This window comes from Prionailurus viverrinus, chromosome B2 (assembly GCF_022837055.1).
Source record: "Prionailurus viverrinus isolate Anna chromosome B2, UM_Priviv_1.0, whole genome shotgun sequence".
Classification (NCBI taxonomy): Eukaryota; Metazoa; Chordata; class Mammalia; order Carnivora; family Felidae; genus Prionailurus; species Prionailurus viverrinus.
In genome coordinates this window covers 98,584,164-98,596,234 of record NC_062565.1, presented here as the reverse complement: position 1 = coordinate 98,596,234, position 12,071 = coordinate 98,584,164, and the positions used below count along the sequence as shown (strand labels likewise).

Below are 12,071 nucleotides of genomic sequence, written 5' to 3'. Positions count from 1 at the left end.
TGCCTTATAGGGGTCCCAGAAGGAGAAGAGAGGAAATAAAGGAACAGAAAACTTGTTTGAAGAAATAATAGCTGAAAACTTCCCCGACATGAGGAAGGAGGCAGACGTCCAAGTCTAAGAATCACAGAGCACCTCAAAAAAGTTGAACCCAAGGAGGTCCATACCAGGACATATAAAAATTAAAATGTCAAAAATTAAAGATAAGGAGAGAATCTTAAAAGCAGCAAGAAAAAAGAAAATAGTTATAAGGGAAATCCCATAAGGCTATCAGCTGGTTTTTCAACAGAAACTCGGCAGGCCAGAAAGGAGTGAGTGGCATGATATAGTCAGTGCTGAGAGGAAAAAATCCTACAGCCAAGAATACTCCACCTGGCGAGGTTATCATTCAGAATTGAAGGAGAGATAGAGTTTCCCAGACAAAAGTCAGAGTTCATCACCACTGAACATTAGAAGAAATGTTAAAAGGACATCTTAATTTTTTTAAATTTTATTTTGATTTTGTTTTTAATGTTTATTTATCTTTGAGAGAGAGACACACAGTGTGCGCAGGGTAGGGGCAGAGAGAGAGGGAGACACAGACTCTGAAGTAGGCTCCAGGCTCTGAGCTGTCAGCACAGAGCCCCATGCAAGGCTCAAACCCATGAACCGTGAGATCGTGACCTGAGCTGAAGTCGGATGGTCAACAAACTGAGCCACTGAAGCACCCCAGAAGGGCACATTTAAATGGAAATGAAAAGGTCATACCTAGAAGTTAGAAAATTATGGAAGAAAAAAATTCACCAGTAAAAGCAAACATATAAAGATATAGATCAATCACTTATAAAACTAGCATATAGGTGAAAAGATAAAAAGTTGTACAATTATATCTATAAAAATTAGTTAAGGATACATGAAATAAAAATATGTAAAACATGATATCATACACACACATGGGGTAAAACGTGCATGGGGTAAAAATGTAGTGCTTTTATTTATTTATTTTTTATTATTTTTTTTAACGTTTATTTATTTTTGAGAGAGAGAGAGAGAGACAGAGCATGAACAGGGGAGGGTCAGAGAGAGGGAGAGACAGAATCTGAAACAGGCTCCAGGCTCTGAGCTGTCAGCACAGAGCCTGACGCAGGGCTCGAACTCATGGACCGCGAGATCATGACCTGAGCTGAAGTCGGCTGCTTAACCGACTGAGCCACCCAGGCGCCCCAGTGTAGTGCTTTTAAAATGTGTTTGAACTGGGGCACCTGGGTGGCTCAGTTGGTTGGGCATCCAACTTCAGCTCGGGTCATGATCTCATGGTTTGTGGGTTTGATCCCCACATCAGGCTCTGTGCTGATAGTTCAGAGCCTAGAGCCTGCTTCAGATTCTCTCTCTCTCTCTCTCTCTCTCTCTCTCTGCCCCACCCCTGCTTGCACTCTTCTCTCAAAAATGAATGTTTAAAAATAAATAAAATAAAAAATAAAATGTGTTTGAACTTCAGCAACCATCAACTTAATATAGACTGCTATATATCTAGGATGGTAAATATGAACCTCATGATAACCACAAACTAAAAGCCTATAATAGATACACAAATAATAAAGAGAAAGGAATCCAACCATAACACTAAAGAAAGTCATCAAATTACAAGAGACAAGTATAAGAGAAGAAAAAAGGAACAGAGAACTATAAAAACCAGAAAACAATTAACAACATAGCAACAGGTACATACTTACCAATAATTAAATGAGCTAAATACTCCAATCAAAGGACTGAATGGATTAAAAAAAACGAAAATCCACTTATATGTTGCCTACAAGAGACTCATTTCACATCTAAGGACACATAGAAACTGAAAATAAAGGGATAGAGAAAGATATTCCATGAAATTGAAGTAGAAAACAAGCAGGGGGAGCAATGCTTATATATCAAAATAGACTTTAGAAACAAAAACTGTAACAAAACACAAAGAAGGGCATTACAAAATGATGAAGGGATCAATCTAACAAGAAGATGTAACAATTATAAATATCTATGCACGCCTACATAGGAGCACATAAATATGTAAAACGAATACAACAGACAAAGAAATTGACAGCAAAACAATAACAGTAGAAGACTTTAATGTCCTGCTTACATCAAGAGATAGATCATCCAGACAGAAAAGTCAATAAGGAAACAGTGGCTTTGAATGACACAGAGCAGGTGAACTTAACAGATACATACAGAACATTCCATCCAAACAAAGCAGAATACACTTCTTTTCAAGTGCACATGGAACATTCTCCAGGATAGATCACATGTTAGGCCACAAAACAAGTTTCAGTAAATTTAACATTAAAAACCTATCAAGCATGTTTTCTGTACATAACAGTATGAAACTAGAAATCAATTACAAGGAAAAAAAACTAGAAGAAACACAAATAAGTGGAGGCTAAACCTGCTACTAAACATCCAATGAGTCAATGAAGAAATGAAAAAGGAAATAAAAAAATACCTGGAACAAATGAAAATGGGAAACGATGGTTTAAAATCTTTTGGGATGCAGCAAAAGCATTTCTAAGAAGGAAGTTTTATAGCAATTCAGGTCTACCTCAAGGAACAAGAAAAACTTCAAATAAGCAATATAACCTCACACCTAAAGGAATCAGAAAAAGAACAAATCCCACAGTTAATAGAAGGAAGAAAAAATAAAAAGATCAGAGTGGAAATAAGTAGAGACTTAAAAATAAATCAATTAAACTAAACGCTGGTTCTTTGAAAAGATAAACCTTTAGCCAGACTCATCAAGAAAAAAAGAGAGGACTCAAGAATAAAATTAGAAATAAAAGAGGAGAACTGACACCATAGATAGACAAAGGATAATTAGAGGCTACTATGCAAAACTATATGCCAACAAATTGGACAAACTAGTGGAAATGGATAAATCCTGGAAACACAATACTCCAAGACTAAATCAGGAAGAAACAGAAAATTTGAATAGACTGATTACTAGCAACAAAATTGAGTCAGTAATCAACTCCCAACAACAACAAAAAAGTCCAGGACCAGATGGCTTCACAGGTGAATTCTACCAAACATTTAAAGATGAACTAATACCTTAAACTATTCCAAAAAAAATACAAGAATGCTTCCAAATTCATTCTATAAGGCCAGCATTACCCTTATACCCAAACCAGACAAAGACACTACAAAAAAAATAAAATTACAGACCAATATCCCTGATGAACATGAATGCAAATATCCTCAGCAAAATTTTGGCAAACTGAATTCAAAAATACATTTATAAAGTCTCACTTATCACCATCAAGTGGAATTTATTTCAGGGATGCAAGGGTATTCAATATTTGCAAATCAGTCAACATGACACACCATATTAACAAAATGAACAATAAAAAAATATATATACAATCATCTCAATAGCTGCATAAAAAGCATTTGACATAATTCAACACCTATTCATGATTAAAAATTCTCAACAAAGAGGGTGTAGAGGGAACATCCCTCAAGATATTAAAAGCCATATATGACAAACCCACAGCTAACATACTCAATGGTGAAAAATTGAAACCTTTTCCTCCAAGACTAGGAACAAGACAAAGATGTTCACTTTCATCACTTTCATTCAGTAGGGTACTGGAGGTCTCTAGCCACAGCAATCAGAAAACAAATAAAAGGCACCTAAATTGGTAAGGAAAAAGTAAAACTATCACTATTTTCAGAGGATATGATACCATATATAGAAAAGCCTAAAGACTTCACCAAAAACCTAGTATAATAAATGAGTTCGGTAAAGTTGCAAGATACAAAATCAATATGCAGAAATCTGTTGCAATGCTATACACTAATAACAAAATAGCAGAAAGAGAAATTAAGAAACAATCCTATTTACAATTGCATCAAAAAGAATAAAATAATCAAGACAGCATGGTATTGGCACAAAAACAGACACATAGACCAATGGAATAGAATAGAAACCCCAGAACTAGACCCACAAACGTATGGCCAACTCATCTTTGACAAAGCAGGAAAGAACATCCCATGGAAAAAAGACAGTCTCTTTAACAAATGGTGCTGGGAGAACTGGACAGCAACATGCAGAAGGTTGAAACTAGACCACTTTCTCACACCATTCACAAAAATAAATTCAAAATGGATAAAGAACCTGAATGTGAGACAAGAAACCATCAAAACCCTAGAGGAGAAAGCAGGAAAAGACCTCTCTGACCTCAGCCGTAGCAACCTCTTACTCGACACATCCCCAAAGGCAAGGGAATTAAAAGCAAAAATGAATTACTGGGACCTTATGAAGATAAAAAGCTTCTGCACAGCAAAGGAAACAACCAACAAAACTAAAAGGCAACCAATGGAATGGGAAAAGATATTTGCAAATGACATATTGGACAAAGGGCTAGTATCCAAAATCTATGAAGAGCTCACCAAACTCCACACCTGAAAAACAAATAACCCAGTGAAGAAATGGGCAGAAAACATGAATAGACACTTCTCTAAAGAAGACATCCGGATGGCCAACAGGCACATGAAAAGATGTTCAACGTCGCTCCTTATCAGGGAAATACAAATCAAAACCACACTCAGGTATCACCTCACGCCAGTCAGAGTGGCCAAAATGAACAAATCAGGAGACTAGAGATGCTGGAGAGGATGTGGAGAATCGGGAACCCTCTTGCACTGTTGGTGGGAATGCAAATTGGTGCAGCCGCTCTGGAAAGCAGTGTGGAGGTTCCTCAGAAAATTAAAAATAGACCTACCCTATGACCCAGCAATAGCACTGCTAGGAATTTACCCAAGGGATACAGGAGTACTGATGCATAGGGGCACTTGTACCCCAATGTTTATAGCAGCACTCTCAACAATAGCCAAATTGTGGAAAGAGCCTAAATGTCCATCAACTGATGAATGGATAAAGAAATTGTGGTTTATATACACAATGGAATACTACGTGGCAATGAGAAAGAATGAAATATGGCCTTTTGTAGCAACGTGGATGGAACTGGAGAGTGTGATGCTAAGTGAAATAAGCCATACAGAGAAAGACAGATACCATATGGTTTCACCCTTATGTGGATCTTGAGAAACTTAACAGAAACCCATGGGGGAGGGGAAGAAAAAAAAAAAAAAAAGAGGTTAGAGTGGGAGAGAGCCAAAGCATAAGAGACTGTTAAAAACTGAGAACAAACTGAGGGTTGATGGGGGGGTGGGAGGGAGGGAAGGGTGGGTGATGGGTATTGAGGAGGGCACCTTTTGGGATGAGTACTGGGTGTTGTATGGAAACCAATTTGACAATAAATTTCATATATTGAAAAAAAATAAATTAAAAAAAATAAATTAAAAAAAAAAGAAAATACCTAGGTGAAAGATATGTACCTTGAAAACTCTAAGATGTTAATGAAAAAAACTGAAGACAGTACAAATAAATAGAAAGACATAGCATGCTTATGAACTGGAAGGATATTATTAGAATGTCCACATTACCAAAGCAATCTACAGATTCAATGCAATTTCTATCAAAATAACTATTATTTTTCACAGAACTAGAAGAAAAAAAATCTTAAAATTTCTGTGGAACCACAAAAGATCCCAAATAGCCAAATCAATCTTGAGAAGAACAAAGCTAGAGGTATCACAACCTCAGATTCAAACTACACTACAAAGTAATCAAAACAATGTGGAACTGGCACAAAAACAGACACTTAGACCCTAACAGAACAGAATAGAGAGCCCAGAAATAAACCCACACTTATATGGTCAATTAACCCATGACAAAGGAGGCAAGAATATACAGTGGGGAAAAGACAGTCTCTTCAATAAATGGTATTGTGAAAACTGGACAGCTACATGCAAAAGAATAAAACTGGACCACTTTCTTACACCATACACAAAAATAAACTCAAAATGGATTAAAGACCTAAATGTAAAATCTGAAACCATAAAACTCCTAAAAGAAAATATAGGCAGTAAACTCATGGATGTCAGTCTTAGTAATATTTTTCTGGATTGGTCTCTTTAGGCAAGGGAAACAAAAGCAAAAATAAACTGTTGGATTATATTAAAATAAAAAGCTTTTGCACAGTGAAGGAAACCATGAACACAAAACAACATACTGATTGGGGAAGACACTTGCAAATGCTATATCCAATAAGGGGTTAATATCCAAAATATATAAAGAACTCCTACAACTCAACACCAAACAAACAAAAAAAAAACCAAAACACAAAGAATCTGATTCAATAATGGGCAGAGGACCTGAACAGACATCTTTCCAAAGACATACAAATGGCCAACAGACACATGAAAAGATGCTCAACACCACTAATCAGGAAAATCCAAATCAAAACAATGAGATAGCACCTCATACCACAGAGAAAGGCTATTATCAAAAGGACGAGAACTAACAAGTGTTGGCAAAGATGGGGAGAAAAGGGGACCCTCATGCACTTTTGGGAATGTAAATTGGTGCAGTCACTATGTGAAGCTGTACGGAGGTTCCTTAAAAAATTAAAAATAGAAATGTCATACAATCAAGTAATTCCACTACTGGGTATTTACTCAAAGAAAAAGAAAACACTAATTTGAAAAGATATATGCACCCCTATGTTTATTGTAGCATTGTTTACAGTAGCCAAGTTATGGAAGCAACCTAAGCATCCACTGATAGATGAATAAAGAAGATGTGGTATATATACACAATGGAATATTAGTGGGCAGTAAAAAAAAATGAAATCTTGCTATTTGCAGCAACATGGATGGACCTAAAGGGTATTATGCTAAGTGAAATAAATCAGACATAGAAAGACAAATACTGTATGATTTCACTTATATGTGGAATCTAAAAAACAAGTGAACAAGCAAATAAAAAACAGAAACAGACTAATAAATACAGAGAACAATCTGGCAACTGCCAGAGATGAGGAATGGGAGTATGGGCAAGGTAGGTAAAAGGGATTAAGAGGTACAAACCTCCAATTATAAAGAACTTATGGGGATGAAAAGTACAACAGAGGTAATATAGTCAATGATGTTATTAATAACTTTGTATGATGACAGATGGTAACTACATTTATTTTGGTGAGCATTTTGTAATGTAAATAATTGTTGAATCATTATGTTGTACACATGAAGCTAATATAATATTGTAGGTCAACTATACTTCCATTAAAAAAAAAAAAGTTGGAGGTCTCACATGTCCTGATTTAAAAATACATTACAAAGCTATAGTAATCAAAGCAGTGTGGTACTGACATAAAGACAGACATACAGAGCAATGGAATAGAACAGAGAGCCCAGAAATAAACCCTCATGTGTATGGTCAAATTAAGCACAAGCGTGCCAGGACTGTTCAATGAGGAAAAGACAATCGCTTTAATAAATGGTGCTCAGAAAACTAGATATCCACATGCAAGAGAATGAAGTTGGACCCTTATTTTATACCATACACAAAAATTAATTAAATGTATTAAATACCTACATATAAGAACTATAAAACTCCTAGGAGAAAACATAGGGAAAAAGCTTCAGGACATTGGGTTTGTCAATGATTTATTGGATATAACACCAAAAGCAAAGGCAAAAGAAACAATAGACCAATGGAACTATATCAAACTTAAAAACTTCTGTGTATCAATGGGGCACCTGGCTTGTTCAGTCAGTAGAACATGTGACTCTTAATTTTGGGGTCATGAGTTTGAGCCCCATGACAGGCATACATAAAAACAAACAAAAAACTTCTGTGCATCAAAAGGCACACTCAACAGTGAAAAGACAACCTATGGAAGGAGAGAAAATATTTGCAAATCATATACTTGATAAGGGATTAATAGCCAGAATATATAAAGAACTCCTTCAACTCAACAACAAAAAACCCAAACAGACCGACTAAAAAATGGGCAAAGGACTTGAATGGACATTAATCCAGGAATGATATATAAACAGTCAACAAACAGATGAAAATACACTCAACATCACTGACTATTAGAGAAATGCAAATAAAAACCACAATGACATTATCACTTTACACCCATTATGATGATTACTATAAAAAATAAATCACAAACATTGGCAAAGATATGAAGAAATTTGAACCTTTGTGCACTGTTGGTGGTAATGTAAAATGGTGGAGCCTCAATGGAAAACATAGATATTCCCCCAAAATTAAAAATAGAACTACTATACGATCCAGTAATTCCACTTCTGGGTATATACCCAAAAGAGTTGAAAGGAGGAGGATCTCAAAGAGTATTTACACACCATGTTCACAGCAGAATTATTCACAATAGCTATGAGGTACAAGCAACCCAAATATCCACTGATGGATGACTGGATAAACAAAATGTGGCATATACATACAAGGAAATATTATTCAGCTTTAAAAAGGAAGAACATCCTGTCACATGCTTCAACAAGAATCAACTTTGAGGACATTATGCTAAGTTAAATAAGCCAGTACAAAAAGACAAGTATCATATGATTCCACTTATGTGAGGTATCTAATCAAATTCATAGAAACAGAAAGTAGAAGGGTGGTTGCTAGGAGCTGGGGGGAAGAGGAAATGGGGATTTTTTTTTTAATGAATATAGTTTTAGTTTTGCAAGACGAAAAAGTTCTAGAGCTCTGTTGCAGAGCAATGTGAATATACCTAACACTACCAAACTGCACACTTAAAAATAGTATGGTAAATTTTATGTGTTTTTTTAATCACTTAAAACAAAAAAACAAAAAAACAAGGGTGCCTGGCTCAGTCAGTAGAGCATGTGACTCTTGATCTCAGGGCTGTGATTTTGAGCGTCATGTACAGTGTAGAGATCCCTAAAAAAATATTTTTAAAAAGCGAAGGGGAAGGCAGATAGGTGGTTCCAAAAGGTCCAGCTTGCACATGAGTGTGAGGGTGGAGAGTTTATATGGAGAATAGGAATAATGGTATTCCACCATGAGTTATTATATTAGTTATAAATACTGAGGGGGCTGTTTTGGGGGGAGAAATAGTTTGATCTTTTTCAGTGAAAGTAGAATATATGGCCTGCTATGGATTAAAAAAAAAGAAAAAAAAAAAAAGACTTAGACCCTTAAATGGTTTTGAGAGATCAGCCCCTCAGACTATACAATAAGGTATACAATAAGTGTCCCTGGGGGATTTTGCTGAGCCCTTGTCAGAGACTAGGCCCAGACTAGAAGGGCCCTTGGAAAGTCTATTTATTCCTGAAAATTTAGATATTATATTCTAATGGTCTTTGAGAGCCCATCCAGTCTGGAGTACATGCCCTCTTCCCATTAGTCTTGGTATTTTGTAGGGTGAGAGATGAGCCATTCATAACAGCTTTTCTCCAAGCAGAGTAGTGCATCTGCTTTTATTTCCAAATCTTCATTTGGCTAATATAGAATAATAATCTCAATTTCTTTGGTTTTTATCATTTTTTCAAAGGCCAGACTTACCCTGCAAAGAATAGTAAACTAAAAAATTACCATCACCATGCTATAATTTATTGAGCACCTACTTACACATCAGACACTATGCTAGGCAACTTGCCCATTTAATGTTTTTGTTATTTTCCCAAACTGCACTAGAATAAAACATTCCTATTTTACTATTCCCATTTTACAGTTGAAGTTAAAGAAATTAAGTTGCTTGCCCAAGGTCCACACAGGAGATAGCTAGGATTCAAGCTGAGATCTGCCATTTACCTAAGCCTATACCCTTTTGAGGATGTTCTATCACCTCCCTAATCACAGAGAGTTACAACTAGAAGGACTGTGTGGTCTAGTCATTTTATTTCAAATGAAAAGAAAGAGGTAAAATACTCCCTTTTTCATCTATTTTACTTATTTAATAGAGTAGATTGCCCAAAGCAGGTGTCTCTAAATTTTTCTGCTTACTCCCACTCTTAACATGAAAACAAGAAAAATACTGGTACCTGACCAGAAAATTATTATTAGAGGATAAAGAATTAGTACAGACGGTTATGTAGTGATGTGGTCCTCACAGTGTTGATCACCGTTCTGCCCAGTTACAAAATCTAGGAGTCTTCATTGCACAGTTCACTTACTGAACTGACAAACACTTAAATTCCAAAGTTGTTAAATCCAGATTTTAAGACTGGAACCGAAGTATTTAATACAGAATAGAAGAAGAAGTCATGTACTTTGAAAAACTGTGAATATATTTTCATCTTACATTTCTCATAGCAGAGAGCACATTTATATTCATTTTTCCATAATACCTACCTAACGAGAAGAAATGCCTATTTCTTCTAAGATACTTAAACTACTCACTAAAATCAGTATCTGAAAAACTTTCACTATTTGTCCATACTGAAAAACAAATGTTCATGCATGTTACCACTCCGTAAGAATGAAGGAGACCTGACTTCTTGCTTCTGTTGTTAATCTACATCATGTTAGAAAGAAGGAATAGGCAGTGGTTCCAGGAAGGTATGATGACTCTGAATTCGGTTCAGGAGCTGCTGGGCCACAGGTTTGAATTCTGTTTCCCACTGGAGTTTGTGATAGTTTTTTAGGTCTTGATCAAAACTGCCATCCAGTGCTAGTTCTTCATCTGCACCCAAAAAATTAAAATTACAGCAATTATTTTGGCATGTAATCCTACTGGTTAAAGTTTAAATTTTGATGGCATAAGTTAAATTCATCCTGGGTCATCTCTAATCTCAATATAACACAGATATGATTTGGGGGTTACATTTGTTTTTTATAGGAGTAATTCTTGGGCACCTGCATGGTCCAGTGCCCAACTCTTGATTTCGGCTCAGATCATGACATTCCGGTTTGTGAGATCGAGCCCAGAGTTGGGCTCCACACTGGTTGTGGAGCCTGCTGAAGATTCATGCTCTCCCTCTTGCCGTCCCCCACTCGCTCTCTCTTTCAAAATAAATAAATAAATTTAAAAATTAAAAAAAAAAGTATAGAAGTAGTTCTTCACTATAAAAAGGACAATAATCTTCTCAAAAGAAAAAAAAATCCTGGATTAAGTTGAGCTCTTATTTCAACTAATCCCCAAGTGTTTATATCCACATCCAAAAGTCAGATCACAGTTTCTCAGGAGAAACAAAATATTAATAGATATTCCTTATCTGCACATTAGAAAAGTGAATTACTTCAGTGGTTGACAGATCTAAAACGAGTCAGGAAATCTTTTCGGAAAGTAACACAGTTGAATTTGACAATTGATTTGAAAATCAATTTTGCTGGCTTTAAAGCAGCCTCAGTGTACTTCTTTGTAAAGGCCCCTATGCTCTCACCAATAACAGTGAAAAGTGGGAGACTTTGAGAATCTGAAGTAGTGAAGTAGTATTAGAATCCCAAGTGAGTCCACGTATAATGTAGAAAAGCACTAGTAAAAAAAAAAAAATTACAACCTTACTTTGCTTCTTATTCCAAGGGCACCCTGAATTCTGTAAACACTGAAAGTCTATCCAACCCAAATAGGAAGATAAATGGCCACTAAGCGTTCTGTGCCAATATTTTGCTTGTTTATATTGGGCCTCACACCCCGTATGTGAAGGATTTTAGGAAAATGGATTGGCCTGCTGGTCAGAAGACTGGCTCTTCCACTTCCTAGGTCTGTGGCTGAGGCAGACATGGTAAGTGGTAACCACCAAGCCCTAAAATGACCACAAATATTGCTACTTACGTAACTTGCAAACTTTTTAATAGGGCCAATTAAAATCCCATTATCAAATGCTTCATTACTGTTTACATCAAATTGTCTGCACTGTGTATCTTCATATATCCTTTGTACCTTGGCACTGTTGGTGTTAGTGTCAGTACCCTGAGTAAGATGAGGCAGCCTGCAATCCCAGTTTGGACCTCCCCCACCTCTCCTCCAACCAAGAGGACAGCCGTGCCGCTCAGAGATAAGTTCTGGACAGACACAAACACTTCAGCAAGGCACTCCCTTTGAGGCACTCCCAGCTCCTGTAGGCAAACCTGGACCTCCCCACCCACAAGCTAACCAGGGCCTCGAGGGGAGGAGAATGCCTACGGCCTTCTGGGCCTTCAAAGCCAATGTTGAGCTACTTCCAGACATGAGAAGCCTAAGAGATTTCTCGGTCCTCTTCCTGCTCAC

The 12,071-nt window shown here is 36.5% G+C and overlaps 1 protein-coding gene across 3 annotated transcripts in view; it reads right to left on the bottom strand.

Moving 5' to 3' along the window:
• Positions 1–10,128: 10,128 nt before the first annotated feature.
• The window catches only part of ARMC2 (armadillo repeat containing 2), a 106,598-nt gene continuing 104,655 nt past the window's right edge, over positions 10,129–12,071 (bottom strand). For all 3 annotated transcript variants that reach the window (XM_047860155.1, XM_047860156.1, XM_047860157.1), the window contains one exon: positions 10,129–10,544. In XM_047860155.1, coding sequence (XP_047716111.1) covers positions 10,387–10,544 — 158 coding nt within the window. In that variant the 3' untranslated portion in view covers positions 10,129–10,386. The remainder of the gene's footprint in view (positions 10,545–12,071) is intronic.